Below are 21,066 nucleotides of genomic sequence, written 5' to 3' on the forward strand. Positions count from 1 at the left end.
CAGCGACGCCAGTGTAAACAGAACATTTTGTTTCCTACTCTGCAAATTGTTTTTTTAAATCCCATTTGTCAAACACTGCAACAGTTAAAACATTTGCATAGGGAGAGGAGGTAATAGCCCTTTAATCAAAGCTCCTGAATTCTATATAAATTAGAAAATCAGATTCACTTAAAAAACAATTCTTGAAATGTCTTAAATTTATGGAAAAAGAAATATGATGCCAGCCTTTCAAATAAAATAAATTTAAAAAGAAAACTCCAAACTTGCTTTTTAAAAAAATATGTTTAATAAATTAAAAAAATGAGAGGTAGTTAAAAATGACAAATAAAACCTATAATTTTAATATCATCCTTAATATAAGGCCAGTATTCTCAGTGGATATAAATCTTTTTAAATCTTTTGTTTTTTAGGTTACTCAATATATATTCATTGAGTTTAAGATTAAAAAAATAGTCTCCAGGGGATTTTTTATATTGAACGGTAAGACCTTGATATAAATATGACATGATTGTAATTTTGGTCTTGTGCATGATGCGATACTGTTCTGAAGGTCAGAGATACGTGCCAAGGTCGGAGGAGTATTTCATGTAAGGAGTTAATGTAATTATAAAAAATAACATTGGCGGTTAAAAGACGAGCATTGTACTGCCTTTTAATTATGGACAAGGGTTAATAATTTGTTTTCTAGCAATGTTAAAATAAGTCTTTCTTGAGAGACTACGTGGAAACAGTTAAGATGTGACATTGAAGGTTTTCTTCTTCATAACCTCTCATAAAATGTTGCTCAGGGAAAACATAAGCTTCTCACTGGATGATACGTCCAAGGTGAATACGCCACATGCCACATGCGAGTCTTCAAGATGTTTTTTACATTGCCACATGTAGGCATGCCTTCAGTAACTCTTTTCCTTTTTATTTCCAAACTGGATGACTGAGCTTATTTTGGTTTCCTTGCTGGCATACATAAGTTTACACAACTCTTTCAGAACTGCAGAGTCATTCTTTAATAAATTAATTGCAGTATCGGACATTTGTTATATACACAGAGTCATCTTTTATACCTAAAAACAGTACCACTCTTGGAATTTTCAGTGAGATAGGATATCTGTAGATTGTTTTGTGCTTTTTAAATTTTTTCCTATCATTGGTAATTTTCTCTTTTGTTTTCTTTTCTTTCTTTCTTTCTTTCTTTCTTTCTTTCTTTCTTTCTTTCTTTCTTTTTTTTAAACATAGCAAACTCTTCTGAAATGAAAACACCAGAATTTGGGCAATGTACAACCAGAGGTCTCTCATGATAAGATCCTTTAACCGGCAGAGATAAACAGCTACTTTTTTTTTTTTCATGTACAGAAAAATTGGCTTCAAAGTCCGTATACTACACATAGTATGTAGCATGGTTAAATATCACTGTTACATGTTTAAAATAGCCATTAAAAAAATCAGATTATGCTTTAAAAAATGCAAACCACAGCCAATTTGTCGGCAATTGTTTCTAAGAGACCATATTGCACAAAAGTCCTTAAATACAGATACAAGGTATGCTACTGATATAATAGTACAACTAAGTGGCAGACAAAGCAGTTTTACTTTGCACATGCAGCCTCTGGGGATGCACTAGGGGGCTGATCGGAGGACTAGGAGCACGGTTTGCTTGCAAGTACAGCAAGTGTTGAATCAAACAAACTTAATTTGGCAATTCATTGTCTTGTATAGGCTTTTCTCCAAACAGAATCATGGATAACCTTGATTAAAAATGGAGACAAAAGACCTTCACAGTTGTCTTTTCCCAGCAGCCAACCTGTAGTTCTCCAGAAACTTAATTTCTGATGTTACTTAACTACTTTTATTTCCCAGCCCAGCCCTCTGAAATGATTTTTTTTTTTTTTTGGCCTTTCAAATGAAAATTAAGATTCAGAAGTAGAGGTGGCAGTGCTTTCGACAAAAGCTTTATAGATTTGCGAGTTCAAGAATCTTGGGAAAGAATCTCTGTGCATCAGGGTGTAGATCTGAAGCTGGGCGTCTTCATACATGTGAGGGCTGGGGTCCAGCAGGTTGCGGTTGATCACCTCTCTAACGCGAGAGTCGAGGCTGACCTAAAAGGGGACAGAAGCAGATACGTTCATGTGGATTTCAAACAAAAGGCCTCAGTTAAGTAACCGTAGGTTCATGACATTTCAAAGAGACTTCATAAATTAAGTCTGACATCATCTACAATACCAGAGATCATCCTTTTAAAGGCTAAATAATGGTTTATCCAGCCAGGCATGGTGGCACACACCTGTCATCCCAGCACTCTGGGAGGCAGAGGCAGAGACAGAGGCAGGCAGATTGCTGTGAGTTCAGGGCCAGCCTGGTCTACAAAGCGAGTCCAGGACAGCTAAGACTACACAGAGAAACCTTGTCTCAAAAAAAACCACAATCAATCAATCAATCCATAATGGTTTATTATTTCCTTCCCTTCTAATGTTAAATAACAGAAAAAAAAAGAAAAGAAAACAGAAAAGAAAAAAACCCTAGAAATTTGGTTCACGGACATCTTGGCTTTGTGCTTATCATCTCCAATGCGTTTTTAGAGTGCCAGAGACTAATCAGACTCCGAATTCAGCCCTTACTTCCTGTGAGTGTTTGGGGGTGAGTCTGCTGACGACGGGTTACAATTCTGAAGGCAGAGAAGAGTTCTGTAACCCAGATCAGCACACAGGTCATATGTGGTACTCATTAGCATCCTATTCCAGTGGTCTCCCCAAGCCAAGGGTAGAAGAGCAGGGGCACTGGAGAGCGGAGGAAAGCAGAAAGAGAAGTCAGCTTAAAGTCCTGCCAAGCTGGAACATCCAGGAGACACCTGCAAACGAGCTCTATCACACAGACACTGGGATAATGAAGGGTAATATTTAAAGAATCTTCCAAATTCAGAATGCTTATTAAAATTTCAATGCAGTGTTACTTTAAAACTATACAGGAAGGTGGGCATGGTGGCTCATGCCTTTAACCTAGCACTTGAAAGGCAGAGGCAGGTGGATCACTGTGAGTTCGAGGCCAGCCTGGTGTACAAAGTGAGTCCAGGACAGCCAAGGCTACACAGAGAAACCCTGTCTTAAAAATCCTAAAATAAATACATAAAAAATATCAGTGAGTCAAACCATCTTTAAATTGTGTTTTGAGGGGAGCTGGACATGGTAGCTCACGCCTTTAATCCTAGTGCTTGGGAGGCAGAGGCAGGTGGATCACTGTGAGTTTGAGGCCAGCCTGATCTACAAAGGCAGTCCAGGACAGCCGAGGCTACACAGAGAAACACTATCTCGATGTGAAAAACAAAACAAAACAAAACAAACAAGCAAACAATACAGGAATTAAATTCATTAAGAAATTCAGTAGGGCGTTGGAGAGATGGCTCAGAGGTTAAGAGCTCTGGCTGTTCCCTGAAATATCCTGAGCTTAATTTCTAGCAACCATATGTTGGCTCCTGGCCACCTATGGTGAGATCTAGTGCCCTCTTCTGGTCTGCAGGTACACATGCAGGCAGGATACTGTATAAATAATAAATAAATCTTAGAAAAAGAAAAGGGAAATTCAGCAGGGAGGTAGAGGCAGGAAGATTGCTGTGAATTCAAGGCCAGCCTGGTCTACAAAGGGAGTCCAAGACAGCCAAGGCTACAGAGGGAAGTCCTGAGTCAAAAACCAACAAAACAAAACAAAACCAGTCTATCATATGCCCCTATTGCTGGACAATTCCTTTGGGACACGTTAGAAAGGAAAGAAGGGACAAATACATAGTGTTAAGGCCATGGTTAGAATGAAGGATCTGTCCTGAAAGTACGTAAGAAAAAAAAACCCTACAAATACGGGAGGTTTCTATCCTCCAGCACAGCCAAAATAAAAGGATGAAAGGGAAAACCCTACCATAGACAAAAGAATCACAAAATAATCTTGACTGCTTTCAGCTCTGACCAGGGTGTTGTGGTCCACGGCTGAGTGTCTCTTAACGTACACAGCCTCTCTTGTTTCCATAGAAATACCTTGGCATAAGCATGTTGAGACAGCATCTTGATTCTGGCTGCTTTTCTCCTCTCCAGACAGGACCGTATACTGCCTGTAGTGATCGCAGAATGGAGCGATCTATTGTGGATCTACCTGGATCTACTGTGTCCCTGAGCTCAGTAGAAGAACACGTGAGACTGACAGAGACACTAAATAGCAGTTTGCTAGGTTTGTTGGGAACCGGAGATCAGCAGCTAGTTTCCTCAGTTTGACCTACCCAACTGAAGCAAAGAAAAACATACCTATCTCTTTGCTAAACTACATGTTCTTTGTTGGTAATTCCCTTTTTAAAAGGTGTTTTGCAGTGGCGCACGCCTTTCATCCCAGCATTCGGGAGGCAGAAGGAGGAGGAGCTCTGTGAGTTCAAGGCCAGCCTGGTCTACAAGTCCAGGACAGCCAAGGCTACACAGAGAAACCCTGTCTCAAAAAACAAAAACAAAACAAAACAACTCCCCAAACAACAACAACAGAAATCAAAACTAAAAACCAAGCCAAAACAAAAGCATGTTTTGCAAATGAACTCTTCTTTTGCTTTTTCATGCCACATGAAACTCACCACCAACTACAAAGTAATAAAACATGTGGCGCTTTCCCCTAAGCTTTTTTATTTTCTTTAAAATATTGGGCTGGAGTGATGCCTCAGAGGTTAAGAGCACTGTCTGCCCTTCTAAAGGTCCTGAGTTCAATTCCTAGCAACCCCAGGGTGGGTGCACAACCATCTGCAATGAAATCTGGTGCCCTCACTGGCCTGCAAGTCATGCAGGCAGAACATTGTATACATAATAAATAAATAAATCTTTAAAAAAATAAAAATAAAAATATCTTTGTATGTTCCTACCCTTTTAAAAAGTGGCATTGGAGTTTAAAGTAGATCGTCTTATTCTGTAATGTCACTACCTGGTGACATCCTACCAAGCTCACACCTTTAGCTCTGCGGCTGTACTCAGACTCTTACCCTTGAGAGAACTCTGTGGTTCAGTGGAGAAGGAAACTGAAGACTTGTGGCCAAGAAGAGAGGTTTACTTACTTCTTAGCAGCATAGGGATATCTACTACTGAAACCATTGCTTGTCAGTAGCTGGTCTCACATGAGGTGGTGTGATTTTTAAGACAAATCAAACCACTTTGATCATTACACGTGTTGAAACCTAACATCATTTTTTGAAAATTAACAGTAATGAAATACCATAGAAAAGAATGAATAGTCCAACATTTAGCAACAATGATGTCTTTTCATTGGCCTTTTGAAAAAATAAAATATGTAACCCCCTTCCTTCTGCAGGTTGCTTTTGGTCAGTGTTTTATCAACAACAGAGAAACAGCTTGGGCAGAAGGTTTGTCGAGCTGTAGAGAAAATACAAATCCTGGTATACTAGTGACATTTCAATAAGAAAACTGAGGTCACTCAGCAGCAATTCATTGGGTGTGAAACAGTTTTGGTCACCTTCCCAACTTAGGGATTGGAAAGGAGTCTGTATTTTACATGTCTCAAAGAAGGAGTGAGGGAAGAAAGGATGACGTCCTGCTGAGAGCCGGACAAGGCCCGGCGCCTACAGTCCAGTTCGAGGGGACTTCAGACAGGTAACACCCGAGAGGCTAAATTCTGGGAGAAGGAAAGGAACACTAGGTCTGGACATCCGAATGTGCATGTAAGCACCACGGACAGAAGAGGCGAGGGCCGGTCGGGAGGGGAAGGAAAGGCTTTATTAAAGCCACTGTGGTTTCTGGGGTTGGTGGGTGTGTCTAGAGCTCTGAGCCCCAGGCTCCAGGGGACTAGGCCATGGCATTATTCTAACCCCCTTGAAAGCGACATTTCTCAAAAGCAAATTAACTTTTACAAACTTAATACGGTTGCTAGAATTACTCCTTAGGGGTTCATTTAGATAGCGAGGAAAACAGGCTGGCACTTCTTATAACAGAAAGCGGACAGGAAGAAAAACAGTGCCTGCTCTGCATTTCTGTCCAAGAGTTAGTGGTAAGGAAAGGAGGAGAGGGAGACCTTTAGTACTGAAAAAAAGAAAAAAATCCCAGCGTAAGGGTCAGCAAGGATGCTGTGGGGTTTTATTATTTGTTTTGAGCCGCCATCTGAAGAAATGTTTTCAAACCAGTATTTATGTCAACAGCTGGGTTGACCCTGCCTGGATGAATAAGGTGGAAAGACAATTAGGAGGATTCCTGATGTATGTGGAGTGCGCGCGCGCGCACACACACACACACACACACACACACACACACACACACACACTCAATTTCTAGGCAGGCTTCAAACGATTTGCTTTTAGGCAAATGACCCAGGTGACTCACAGGCACATGGCCTGAACATCGTGCTTGAAAACATATCAGCTTCTTCACAGTGTTAGTTTTGGAAAGCAAGTACCTGTCACATACCTTTTAGCCAGAGATAAATGGTCAAAGCACAGTGGGGAGACCAGGCCTTCACTGTATCTGGGGGGTGGGGGTGGGGCGGGACTCTGAATGAAAAGTGTTCCTTGGGTTCTCACCTCTTTTGGTGACAGTATAGAAATGTAGTCTTCATATATAATCCTGGCCTTTTCTTCAACGACTTTTTTGTTCTGCTCGCTCTTTAAGTCTTCGCAGGCTAGCCAGAACAGTAAGTTCTCTTCGCTGTATTCTGTTCGGAGGAACTCACGGAAAAGGTTTCTTCCTGCAGGCGCCTTCATCATCTTGTCAAAGTTCTGAGACCAGGACAGGACTTCATCTGCAGTGGGGTTTTGGCTGCAGAGACAGAAGAAGCCATTAGGAGCGACATCCCCTGGTGAGTGCTGGCAGAGGGCGCGGCTGGAGGTTTGTGCTTCATAGCCATGTGCTGCCCTCTAATGGTCACAGTTTTGCTCTGCAGCTTGGCTTCATCTGGCAAACCATCTGAGGGACTCTGCACCTCTATAAATGACCCTGTGGGTGCAAGATGTAAGGGTGGGAGCTGAGGGTTAGAACAGTAGGAAGCTAGGTACCACGTGCTCATGGCTGCCAGGCACTCCTGCAAGTGGTGATGTTTCTTAGCAATTTGTTGGACAGGAACACTGTGTGAATTCTGTCTACTTCATTTCAATTGTCCACCCATAAGAGTTTATTTTTCCTCTCCAGTACTCATTCCTTATTATTTACACAATCTGAACCAGGAAAACACATGTGCACTTGTCACAAAATATCCATAAATGCTCAAAGTATTCCTTGAAAAGCGGAGAGGATTTTTCTGGACAACCACATATAATAAATATAATAATACTTTATTGCTAAGACCACCAGTCACTGAGCCATTTGCTCTCACACAAGGAGAAGCACAAAGCTTGGAGAGTTTTATTTTTTCTAACATGATCTAGAATCTAGGCTTTTGACTCAAAATATATTTGATTAGAGCGGGTGCTATTTTATTTTTCTTAACATTTGGCCAAGTTTCTTACATAGACCTGCAGTTGTCTCACAATGCCTGAACCTCTTTATTCATTTACAGTGTTAAATTTGGGCCTGGGTAGACGGTTCGGTGGGTAGAGTGCTTTCTCTGCCTGGGACCCTGAGTTTAAATCCCCTGTGGCCATGTAAAACCCAAGGAAGATGGCGCGCCTCATAACCCCAGTGCTAGGAGGAGCAGAGGGAAGCGGATGCCAGGGCCTCACAAGCCAGTACATTTAGCAAGAACCTTGAGCTCCATATTCAGTGAGAGACCCTGCTTAAAAAAAGAAAGGTAGAGAGTGATAGAGAAAGACACTTGATGCTCACCTCTCACACCCACACATTTACACATGAGAGAGCATCCCCCCACATATGTGGGCACACACACACCACATACATACATACACATCACATGCATATACACATATACCACATGCACACACACACACACCATACACACTACACACTTACATATACATACAGACACACCACATGCACACACACATACCACACACATACGCACACACCCCACATGCACGCACACACACATACATAAACACACATACACACACTTTTTCTCACCAAAAATTAAATGTGCAAATGTTTGAAAGCACAATGAAACTCATTAAAATTTCTGTAAAAAGCAAAAACTACCAATTGATCCTTTAAAATTGCATTTCAAATTCTCATTTCAGAAAGACTGGGTTGAGGGCTGTTCTGATGGTTGAAAAATCATGAGCTGGCTGGCTGGGTATTTTTATTGGTTGATTTTAGTAATCCAGTGTGTGTATGTGTGTATATGTACATGTATATGTGTGTATCTGCTCATGTGTGCTCAGTGTGTATACATGTGCACATGCATGTATGAGTGTGCATGTGTTCATGTGTGTGTATGTTTGTGTCATGTTCATTATGTGGCTGTGTATATGTACATGCATGCACACATCTATGTGTATACACACATGTATGTTTATGCATGTTTATGTCATGCGCACATATGTATACTGCAGTATGTGCCTGTGCATGTTTGTGTTGTGTGCACATGTATATATGTGAACATGCATGTGTGCCTGTTCATGTTTGTGTCATAGGTGTGCATGTGTGCATGTATGTGTGTGTGTGTTATTTGTATTCTCTTATAGAATGAACACAAATTTTAAAATATTTCCAGCTAGGCTGGAGAGATAACTCAGTGGTTAAGAGCACAGGCTGCTTTTCATGCAATAATCTGTATTTACTAACAGAGAAAGATAAACTTAGACAATGCTCCCTCCGGCTTGTAAAATACTTATTAGAAAACCTGGTGAAAAATAATCGCAATCACAGAACAGCTCCTCCGAGCTGAGTTGCCATTATTTCACAGAACCATTTGTGGAAGGCCCACAAAGAGGTGGGGCCTGGGTGCTGGGTGGACATAAGTGTCCCTTAAACACAGACATGACTCTGGTGGGCCATCCCACTCACCACTCCTCTAGGACCTGGATGCTCTCCATCTTGGTGGTGTGTGGGGGTCTCCCCACAGAGTCTCCTCTCTCCTCATTCCTGACGGTGAGGCTGTAACGTAACACACTCTGTCAAGGGAGATGCAAGCAGCCAAAGAAAAGCATCACTTTTGCAGGAGAAACATGTCACAGGAGATTTTGCTGCTAGTCTTGTGGGATTATTTAAAACACAGAAAGAGCAACAACACTTTTAAATGATGGTGGAGAGTGAGGGTCCATGCCCCCCTCAAAAAGGATAAATCAGAATCCTCACATGGACATCGCTGTCCATTCTGATGTCACAATTACATTACTTAAATTACTTAAATTATTGTACATAAATGTACCTTTATAGCTTCAAGACTGAACATGCTTAAACATCTGACATGTTGTTGTGCTGCCTTTAAAAAGTGGAGAGTCATTTGATTTTTGCTTAGTTCTGTTCAGCTTTCCTTTTTATTTTCTCCCTAGTAGCAGCTAAGGAGATAGACTATATCAGAAGCCAATACAGATTTAGATTACTTCCTACCATCCTTCCTTTCAAGCTATACTTTTGTCATCAATACCATCACTCTTCTAGTCTCTAAGGTTTAAGCAACTGCCCTGGGTTCTATGCCAGGCAATCCCTCAGTGTCTTGGGAGAGACAAGGAAGCAATTTTGAGGGTGTGGAGCAGGAGACCACTGGGTAAGTGAGATGGATGTTTTCCATTGCCACCTTGACAAGACCTAGAACCATCTGGGAGACGGGACTCTGGCCGTGCCTGTGGGGGAAATACCTTGACTATTGCTCACTGCTGTGAGGGAAACTCATTTTAATTGTGGGTGGGGGGCATTCTTCAGCCAGAGGTCCTGGGCATTATAAAAATGCCTGCATTCACCTGGAGAGGAATGTTAATTCAGAACATGGCTGTTCTGGCAAGAGATCACATCTAAAGACCTTCTAGGTCTGTGTGATCCAGCTGGAATACAAACATGTCTTTATTCCAGGAGACAGAGGCAAACAGATCTGAGTTCAAGGCCAGCCTGGTATAGAGCAAGTATCAGGTAAAGAAAAGTGTCCAGGTGTGGTGGAACATGCCTTTAATCACAAGCAAAGGTAAAGTTTGTAGAAGGAAGCAGCCATAGTTGAAAGTGATGTCTAACTGAGTGGCAGAAAAGGTGACGAATCAGAGAAGATTTGACAGAACAGGATATGCACAACTCGCATGAGATGAAAGAGAAAAGGGAAGCTACTCAAAAGGCAGTTTTACCGAGAGAGGAGGCAGTTTTACCAGGGCAGCAATAGAGACGGGTTGCAGAGAGAGAACTAAGGTGAAGATGGAAAAAGCCAGACAATGAGAAGAAGCCAGAAGATTAGAGCAGATTGCTGAGTTCGTTGAGGCCATGCAGAGCAATTCTGGACTGAGAGAGAAGCCAGATTAAATAAGTCAGCTGGGAGAAGAGGTTGTGCCAGAACAGCTAAGTTGAACCAGCCAGCCCAGAGCTCAGAAAGAACAAGTAAGGGTGAGCTTATTAAGCAGTAAGTCTCAGAGGCTGAAAACATTCTAGGTCTATGTTAGATTGTACAGAGGCTGGAAGCTCCCAGGCTGAGGCCTAGGTTGGCAGGAGGCAGTTGGCCTCTCAGACAACAGTTGAGCCAGGAGAAAAAAGGTTGGTTTTACATTCGCCCCTCTCTGTTTCCTTAGTATCAGTGTGATGAGCCAGTTGCTTCAAGCTCCTGCTGACTCGACTTCCCTAGCATAAGGGAGTGTACCTTGAACTGTCTCCCTTAAACTGCACAAGGTGCCAAGTCACCGTGACCTAGAGTGAGATGCCAGGAACTAGGAAAGTCCTGCTTATTCCTTTAACCCAGAATAGTAGGGATTGTTAGACTGAGGTAAACTTAAGCTAAACCATGCCCTCTGGTAGAAACTAGCGTCAAGGCAAAAGCTAGAGGTAATAAGATCATCTGTAGAGATATTAAAGGAAAGATGGGGGTGCTCCCAGATCAGGTCTAATTGGATAAAGCGCCTGCCCAGTGAGAGAAAAGTTAGGAGGATGACTCCGTGGTCCTTTCTCAGTAGAAACTCAAGCTCCTGAGTTAACAAACTGCTGTTTGTGCTGAGAAGATGAGCAGCTTTGTGAGAGCTTATCTGAAGCAAAAGGAGTTCCTGTAGCATCCTTCTCTATTGGTTCACTCATTCATACACTCCCAGAGGCAACGGAAGTTATCTTTCAGTGACATAATGCCCTCTGCGTTGATGTTATTATACCCATCTTACAGGCAAACAAAGTAAAGGTTGGAGTGTTCTGGCAAGGTGACTGCTGAAAACAGAGCATTAGCTGTGTGGTATGGCTAGAGTTTGAACTCTGTAACGGTGCATTTCTACCGAGTGCTGCTATACACCAGGCACTCTGTTTGGTACAGTCATTACCTGCCACTAAATATGACTGCAGTAGAAAGGAAGGCTTTGGGGTTGGCGAGGTATCCATGAGCGGTCCTCCTCAAGCTGGAAAGTCTCACGACTGTATTCTTGAACTCCCAGGATGTGGGAGGTAAATATGAAGAGAATATAGCAGAGAAAAGAATCTAAAGACTTCAGGTTCTTGCCAGGGAAGCCAAACTATCTCAAGCTACTTTTTGAGTTTGACTAGGCAGGAAAATTAACCAAGGAAAGTACATCCCTTGAAGAAAAGAGACTAATCCATGTTGGGAAAGACCCTTTAATTGGAAGCACCATAGCTCTCAAAGGAAAAAAAAAACAATAGTAAAGTAAAGTACATTTTTTCCCTCCCACTCTTGGGAGCAGTGGCACGTTTTCTGGTATAGAGCCACAGGGGGGAACGTAAACCCCTGAGAAAAGTGGCATAGTCCCATGACTCTAACAAGCCAACCAACAGCTGGCTGGTTTCAAGAGGCACCAATACTGGCAGCTCTTCAAGGAGAGTCCAGGAGAGGCCATCATCCCCAGGCAAGAGAAGCAAAGGCTTTAGTGCAGTGCAGCCCAGGGGAGAGGGTACCAGAGGGAACAGCAGTGCTTGCTTCAGTCTAAGCACGTAGGTATTGGGAATGTGCTTGGAGCCCGAGGTAGCCTGGGACCCTGCAGCCTTCTATACCTGCAACCCATTTAGGCATGTGTTATCAATGAGATCCACCAGTGTCTCCCCATGGTGTTGAGTGAAGGCATATCTCTGGAATTTTGAATGGGTGTTTGGGTGAGATCTACCACCTCACTCACATTATTCTGTCACGCTTCCTTCCCCACATACGTCAAATATGCGCTCTTTGTGACTTCTATAAAAGATCTCATTGAAATAGGAAGTCCCGAGTTTCCCTACAGTAGCCCCAAGAGTGGACCACACAAAACCCAGGCCATCGCTCATTTCACACAACACATCTTAGACATTCCTTCCTTCTGTGCTTCTGTTGCACAGCAACAAATCTGGAGTCAATGTGCATGATTCACACTGCTCTGAGAATAAATCCTGGCTCTCTTGTCTGTTGCCTGATGTTTACAAACATCGCAAATGCTACCATATTAGAGCCGTCAGCAAAAAAAAAATATTGGATTGTGTTTATGCTTCTTGTTTCTACAGATGGTAAAATATGGACACACATTTGGACTAAAACTAGTTATGACATTCAGTAAATGCTTAGCTGTTCACCAAGGGTGCCATCCTTTATTTAAACCTGGGCATAGTCTTACACTTCAGCAAAAAATTGAACGTAAGCAATGGTAGCTTAGGAAAATCAGATGAGGATTGTCAGACAGCTGGCTATATAAACTAGCCGAATGGGTGAGCTCTAGCCTTGATTGAGAGATGCTGCCTCAAAGAGTGAGGAGGAAAAGTAGGTTATCTGACGTCAATCTTGGGCTTCTAATAGTTCCTGCATGCATGTGCTCTATCATAAAAACATGCATTCACATGTGTGTGCACCCCCCCCAGGAGAGAGACACAGAAAGAGACAGGAGAGAGCAAGAGGAGAAAAGAGATGAAGCAGCAGCAAAAATATCATCTAGAGATTGAGATGGAGAAAATGAGGAAGGAACGGTTGCTGGTCTGGCTGCCTGTCCCAGATGAGACACATGTACTCTCATTTTCACCTGGTCCCGTTCCAAGGATCCCTGGGCTTGGGGCTGTTTTTGAAGTTAACGGATTATGACTCATATTTACTCTCTGCTCCTCAGCGTTCCATGTGTTTGAAAAGGTCGAAAAAGAAGGCACTGCACATAAGAATCGCAACTTCCCAAAAAGCCGTGTGTGTCTTAGTGCTAAGTGTCCACTGTGACAGACTCTAGAACCACTGGGAAGATGGGTCCCTGAGCTGACCTGTGGGGTCATAATATCCCCTGTGCTCACCTGTGGGGGTTGTACTAATTGTTTTTGACCCATCTTGATTGCAGGTGGGACTACTCTCGGGCAGAGAATTCTAGACTATATAAAATGAGGAACGTGAGTTGAACATTAAGAAGACACAGTCGTTCCTATTGCTTGACTGTGGATGTGATGTGACCAGCCACTTCAAAGTCCTGATGTCTTGACTCCCCCCCCCATAAAGACTGTACCTTGAAATGTAAGTTGGAATCAACTTTTCCCTCATTAAATATATGGGTCCCCCTCACTTTCATGTAGGTACCATTTTAAATTAGCATCTCTGGCTTTCAATCTAAGACACAGAGAGAATGAGACACACGCACAGCACTCACTGTGAGGATCTAGATCAAAGTCTCACCACTTCAGGGAGGAGAAACGCCAACAACCCAGGCTGGATCTACCAAAGCAAGTATGGACACACAGTGGAGCCTGGTGACCTTGAGAAGGGGAGGAGACTCGTTTAGTACACTTCAGAGAACGAGGAAAGTGAGCTCTGCGGATGGTGGGCGGTCCGTAAAGAGTAACGACGTGGTGGATTGTGGCGGGGGGGGGGGGGGGGGGACAAAAACCCTGCAGCAGCTGTGGGTGGGTCTCCTCGATTGCCATCAGGCATAACACACAGTCTATTTCAGAAGGTAGCTGGCCCACTATGGTAAGAAAACAATCCAGGCTTGAAGAAAGTGCTAAATTGCACAAAACCTTTGCAGCAGCCAAGGTGGTACTGGAATTCCAGATGATCACATATAGCCATGCAAAATGCATGAGAGGAGTCTGTACAGTGCCTGAATGTAATCCATTTCCACAGCAAAGCTGCAGGAAGGTAATTGGGATCACATTACCAACCATCACCATTTCCTTCTCAAGGACACAGTTATCCTGGCTGACTGCGGCAGGATGGCGCTAACTTCCGCCCTCTGACTTCTAGCCTGACACAAGCTTTGCTCTGCAGCATGGCCATCGACTCTTCTTATAAAAGCTGTCTGGGATGTTTTACTTTACTTTTTTAGTCATTCACAAAAAAAAAAAAAAAAAAAAAAAAAAAAAAAAAGGCTGATCTTAAGGCTATGAGAGGAAGACCTTCAATTTCAGACACAGAATAAATCACTTTCAAGCCTAAGATGTAGATATCTTCATTTCCACATTTTTGTAATATAACTTGGTTTTGAGAGGCATTTAGGGAGCAGACAGTTGTGAAATTTGTATCTGGAAATATCACATAACACAAATGCATAATTTTAGTGTGTTTAATGACATTTTAAAGAAAAAAAAACCCACCCTGCTAGTTTTGAGAATACATCTCAGCTGGTGCGATGGTTGCCTACCATGCACGAAGTCTTGAGTTCAATTCCCAGGACCCTGCAAAACCGGGTGTGGTGGCGCATTCCACCAGTCCCAACACTGGGGAGGCAGGGGCTGGAGGACCAGAGGCTGAAGGTCAACCTCAGCTATACAGAAAGCTTGTTCAAGCTTGGACTACAAGTCTGGACTGTGTAGACCCAGCCTCAAGAGAACCAACCAATCACAGGACACCATTACAATCCTATTAAGTAGTGAAGTAAGAACTCATTCCTGTTTAAATACCTGCAGTAAGAGAATCTGCTATTAAAAATCCTTCCACTAGATGGCCCTGTTACCTTTGGAAATACAAAGTTAAGTCCGAAGAGAGGCAGAAAATCTGAGCATAATTACCCTTATTTGGAAAAAATAAATATTTTCTGACATATGAGACATTTCGACAATTCTGCCCTTTCAGGGGGTTTGATAATAGCTGTCCAGTTTTTCTCTGGACGTATTAATCAGGATGGAAAGAGAGGGTGGATTTTCACCTTGAGCTGTGTGCAATCCTGGGGTTATTTACCACTTCTGGTTTTCAGAATGAATACTCTCTGGCCCCCAGTCACTCAATTTGGGAAAATAAAGTCACTTCATTTAGTCTTAAAAGATGCTGGCAATGCTATGTGTCTGGTGCACATCTTTAATCCCAGCACTCACTCAGGAGGCAGAGGCAGAGGCAGGCAGATCTCTGAGTTTAAGGCCAGCCCAGTCTGAGTGAGTTTCAGGACAAAGAAACCTTGTCTTGAAAGCAAACAACAATAAGAACATTAAAAAATGATTCTAGAATAATCTTATTAACATTGCCAGTATGCTTTCCAATAATTCATTTTGCACTGTATGTGGTTATGGAAAATGGTCATATATACTTACAGAGGTTTTTTGTTTGTTTTGTTGTTTTGTATTTTCAGTGTTTTAAAAGAGCCATTGTGAGAGTAGATTCTCTACACTACCTCAATTTCAGCTGAGCTTGGTCATAAAGACTTACTTTGTGCCAGGCACAGTAGCACATGCTTTTAATTCTAGCACTTGGGAGGCAGAGGCAGGTGGATCTCTGTTTACAAAGTGAGTTCCAGGATAGCCAAAGCTACATAGTGAGCCGTAGTTTGAAAAACAAAAAACAAAACATACAAAAACATTTTATTTATTTATTTATTTTTTAAAGACAATGTTTCTCTGAGTAGCCTTGGCTGTCCTAGACTCACTTTGTAGACCAGGCTGGCCTCAAACTCATAGTGATCCACTTACCTCTGTCTCCCTGAGTGCTGGGATAAAAGGCATGTGTCACCACACCTGGTAACAAAAAGCCATTTACTTCCTTTTAATATGTGGAAAAATAGAGACATTTGTTTTTCACCCTGACTCAGTTCTTCTTTGTTCTTGATTTCTCTCCTTCTGTACACATGATTTCAAAGGTAGGTTTCAAAAATATCCTTTTTATCTGTATCAAATTTTATGCCAATTTAAAAAACAGGTATTTTAGGCCCATTGACAAGCTTATTAGCCTTGGAGTTTCCATCTTCATTCAACAAACTAGGTAGTTAAAATCTAGACCTATTGTGTAAGCTGATAGTCAGTTAGAAGAATAAAATTTTTTATTTTGCATGAAGAAGAAATCTTTGTTTTCCCTCAAAAAATGAACAGAATTACAGGGCCACAAAATATAGATACTAATACTATAAAACAAAAAGTCAACATCAAATCTTTCCATTCTCAGAGTGGTTTAAGCTTCTCTTTCAGCCCACTGTCAATTTCTCTGCAGTTTATGTTGTTAGTGGATGCTTCTTGTAGAAAAACAAGTACTTTGGGTTGAGAAAGCCAAAGGCAGAGACTCCTGGAAATGGTGTGTGAGTAAGCATCCTATCTGTCAACGTACCCATTAGACTGGAGCTCGGCCTCGTGATTTAGTTACGTTGTGTTCCTGTCATGAACAGCTGGGTGGAGACGTTGCATTGGCAGCTGATCTACAGAAATGTGTTGGGCAGTTGGCAGGGGCACTTCTTCACCCTTCCCCCCAGTGATACCTAGACTGGGACTTCCAGTTACTATGCACATGATTTCCTGTGGCATGGAAGTGGGGGACGTCTGTGGGGACATGTATGATTGACAAATTAAACCAATGTTAAGCTATAGGGACATTTGAGTGCAGTCTCCGGAATTTCTGAGGCTCTGGGGCTTTTTTTTTGCTGTGCGGTACACCCTTCAAGGACAGTCCAGCTAATCAGAGAACCCAAGAGAAATATTACAGCAACAGAGAAATGCAGAAATGGTGTCAGTGACATTGACCAGTGACACGCTAGGGGAGCACTGGCAAGCACTCAGTGGTCAAATCTTACTATGTCTGGTAAATCCCTCGCACACTGAGACTTGTGAGGAGGTCAGGATAACCCCAGGTGTGGATTACTCATGTGCAGACTGTAGGCCAAAAGATTTGTATCTGCACTAGGGCTGGGAAATAGAGCCCTTGCTCTACTAACTCAAGGACATAAGTTCAAGACTCGGTACCCATGTGAAAACACAGTGCACAGCTGTAATCCCAGTGATTGGGAGGCAGAGCAGGGGCTTCCCTGGGGCTCACTTACCTTCCAGTCTAGCCTCAGTTTTGAGGACCAGAGCCCAGGGATAGGCCCTATTTCAACAAACATGGTAGATGGCTCTTGAGGAAAGAGCATATGTGTATGCACATGAAAGTACATGCAGGTTCACATACATGTGAACATGTTGTGTGTACGCAGAGCACACAGATCTGTTTATGCTTTTAGTCACATCTCACTGAGGAACAAGCAGAGTATCATAGGGCTTAAGTGACTTGGCAACTTGGCTCCATGTTTGCATGAGACAAACTGGGACACACCAGATCTGTCTAATCCCAGGTTGGCTAGTCTTCTCCTGTTTCACGTTGCCTCCTGCAAGTCAATTTTATTCAAGGGGAAACATATCATGAGAACTTTCATGTTATCCTTAAATGTGACAGGGTAGCTTCTACTCAGGCTCAAACGCATGGCACTGCCATTGTAACTGCCACTTGCAGAATGGTTCTATGATCTTATGTAATATATATGGGTTTGTACCAAAAAACCAGTGGTAGGCATTTGCTTTCTTCTTAGCAACAGATGGTGCCATCCATGATAGGAATGTCCATATAATATATATGGACATAAAAAACAAGTAAGAATGTGATAGTTAATATTAATTATGAATTTGACAAAATCCAGAGCTACGTAGGAGATAGCCCTCTGCAAGTGCCTGTTAGGGAGCATAAAGAGTAGGCCAAATTCTGGTCACTAGGTTGATTCACATGGGCAGATCCATCCTAAAGGCAGGCAGCCCTGTTCCCTGGCTGCCCCTGGGCTCAGTGAACAGCAGAGCCAGGAGAGGCCTGGCGTTACTGCCCCTTTGCTTCCTGACTGCAGAAGCAACGTGACCAGCAAACCCAAGCTCCCGCTGCCAGGACTCCCTGCACTAGTGGACTCTACTTTGAACTATGAGGCAAAATTGAAAAAAAAAATCTTTCCTAAGTTGCTTTTATTGGGTTGGTTTGTTTTTGTTTTTGTTTTTTTGTTTGTTTTGTTTTGTTTTTAATGGCAGCAACTTTCGTTTTTCTATCTTAGTTTCTGACCAAAGCGACCTAAGGGAGGAAAGCGTTCTGTCCACCGTTGTGGGGAAGTCAAGGCAGTAGGAACTTGAACCGCCTGATCACATCATCTCCAGAGTCAAGAGTGGAGGGCGATCCATTACTGTATGCAAGAGTTTCCGCTAGCTTTCTTCTTTTTATTCAGAACCTTGAATCCAGGGCAAGGTGCCACCCATAGTGGGCCGTCCTTTTACACCAATTCATGTCCTAAAGCTGTCCCTTCCAGACATTCTCAGGGTTCCAGACATCCACAGTGATCCTGTACTGTGTCCACTTGGCAACTGAAGCTAGCCACCGCAGCAACCGAAACAGAAATAAGAGAACAGGGGTGTCGAAGCGTTGATCACAAACCCATTTCAGCTGGATAATTATAGCATAAGCCTTATCCCGACAAAGGCCAGGTGTCCTATCTACCAAGGAAACAAGATAAAATGCTTGAATGACGTCTTAAAATAGTTAACAGATTGCCAAGGACAACTACGCCTCAACAATGAATGAAATTAGGCTGGGCCCTACTGAAAGAATGAAGAGTTTTAAACCGGGTGGTGGTGATGCACATCTTTAATCCCAGCACTCTGGAGGCAGAGGCAGGTGGATCTCTGTGAGTTCGAGGCCAGCCTGGTCTTCAAAGCATGTCCAGGACAGTCAAGGTTACACAGAGAAACCTTGTCTTGAAAAACAAAAACTAAAACCAAAACAAACAAACAAAAAAACCAACCAAACAAACAAAAAAGAATGAAGAATTTTAATGAGGACTGAACTTCCGGTTTTTTTGGTCATGGAGTAATTTACTTTAAGCAAGAAATGGAAATCCATTTCCCTCAGAGTGACCTTTCACCCCAAAGGATCACAGACTCTCTGACCACTTAAAGAGGGTTCACTTGTTTTCCCCATCAGTAGCTCTTCTCTGTCTAACTTCCTCCTTGCACTTAGGGAGAAGATTGGTTCTCATAACGTTCACCAATAACTTGTTGGTTGGTTAGATCACCAGCTGCTGTGGGGTCCTTATGGGATTGGACTTCCTGGGCTACCTGTGCCTTCCCCCTGCTTTCGTGAGACCCCACTCTCTTAGTTTTGGTAACACTTGCTTTGACCTCTTCAGCAGTCTTATCTTCAGGCCTCGTGAGCAGCGTCTCCACTCTCTCTTTATCTATCACTGCGAGTCTGTCCTAGTGCTCAGCACACTGGTCAGAGCCATGGCTCCCATCTTCTGGACACTGAATACACATGGCATATGATTACCCCCACTAATGCCAACTTACTCCCACGGGTTTTGCATTTGCTCCACAGCCAATGCGTGGGGGGTACCACAGAGAGGGTGTGGAAGGCCTCACCTTATTTTTGGACTGAACAACTTCCTCCTCTCTCGTCTGAAAGATTGATCTTCCAAAAATTGTATTGCACACATATACATCTTGTATGTGTATCTGTGGAGTTTGTTCTCTTCTGCCACCTGGGGATTGAACTCACGGCGTTGGGCTTGTTGGCAGGTGTCTTTACCCACTAAGCTGCTTCACCACCCTATTGGGCTAAGACTCTGGGCTTCTGTACTGGTAGGTGACACTTCAGGCTGTCCTCAGAATGGACTGCCATGTCATATCTACTCTTCTTTACCCCGCACCTTCAATGGCCTTCCTCCTCCTGTTGCTCTCCCTGGTACCCAGCACTGTCCCTCTAAGGAGCTGTATATAGGCCACTTCTCCCACACATGCCACAGGGCAAGGCAGTGGATAGGAACAGCATCTTTCTCCCAAGGCCTCTGATGCTGTGCCATCCGGCTTCCCACTCCTCTCTGAGGAGTTTGCCAGGCCGTTTTCTTTCTTCTGCACTGAACTAGCTAATGTATATATACAGGAATGTCTCAGCTCCCAAGATGGCTCCCTCCTTACCTGAGCCGACTCGAATTAATCATCTCTCTTCTGTCCTGATCACATCCCTGCTCTCCTTTTACTCTCCTAAATATGCCCTCAACATGATTATTTTATCTATTATTTCACTTCTTTCCTTTCCATCTTTCCACTGGAAATCTAAATGGTGCAATGTGAAACTTAGAAAATATTCACTCCTAAAAGCTTCTTTTTAAAAAATTTATGTATATGATTGCTTTGCCTACAGGTTGGTAACTACATGGAATGTGTGCCTGGTACCCACAGAAGCCAAAAGAGGAGTGATGGATCCCCTGGGACTGGAGTTAGGGGTGGTGGTAAGCTGCCATGTGGGTGTTGGGATCTGAAACAGGTCATGCTCTCAACGACTGAGCTATCTCTTCAGCCATAGAAAAGATATTTACTTCTTTTTTTAATTAAGTAAATGAAATAGTTTAAAAAGCAGATGAGATATTCCTGAGATGGACACAGGTCAGTTTAGTTTTCGTTCTGACAGCTTTACAATAGACAGGAGCCGGTCAAGTCTGTTTCCCACGTGACCAGAGGCGGCTATCATCCTGAACTCTTTAAGAGGCTAACCTGGTAGTCAAAACAAGTGCCCATTCCAGGAATGTCTAAGGACTTTCTTCTCTATCACCGTGGAGGCAGGGAGAACCTGGTGACTGAAGGCTGATGAGAGAAAACTAACAATGGATGCTCGATCAATTGTTAACCTTGTGATTTAGTGAACGGATGCTGTGTAGGAGTTCCAGAGTCCCGGTGCACGCTCTCTGGCTCATGTCTATGGCTTATGAAACCTACCAGGCCTCCATAGCTGGCCTCCCGACTGTGTGAAGCTCACACAGCCAACAGGAGCTATTCAGGAAATCCCCCACAGCACTGCGGAACGGAGTTACAAGCCTCCATCTCTTTGTAAGCTATGTTCAGG

The 21,066-nt window shown here is 43.0% G+C and overlaps 1 protein-coding gene across 1 annotated transcript in view; it reads right to left on the reverse strand.

Annotated features, from left to right (window-relative positions):
* Positions 1-263: 263 nt before the first annotated feature.
* The window catches only part of RGS17 (regulator of G protein signaling 17), a 91,247-nt gene continuing 70,444 nt past the window's right edge, over positions 264-21,066 (reverse strand). The window contains exons 3-5 of the mRNA XM_084775164.1: positions 8,913-9,002; positions 6,539-6,773; positions 264-2,093 (exon numbers count right to left, since the gene is read on the reverse strand). Coding sequence (XP_084631290.1) covers positions 1,905-2,093; positions 6,539-6,773; positions 8,913-9,002 — 514 coding nt within the window. The 3' untranslated portion in view covers positions 264-1,904. The remainder of the gene's footprint in view (positions 2,094-6,538; positions 6,774-8,912; positions 9,003-21,066) is intronic.

Source organism: Acomys minous (assembly GCF_964271855.1).
Source record: "Acomys minous genome assembly, chromosome: 3".
NCBI lineage: Eukaryota > Metazoa > Chordata > Mammalia > Rodentia > Muridae > Acomys > Acomys minous.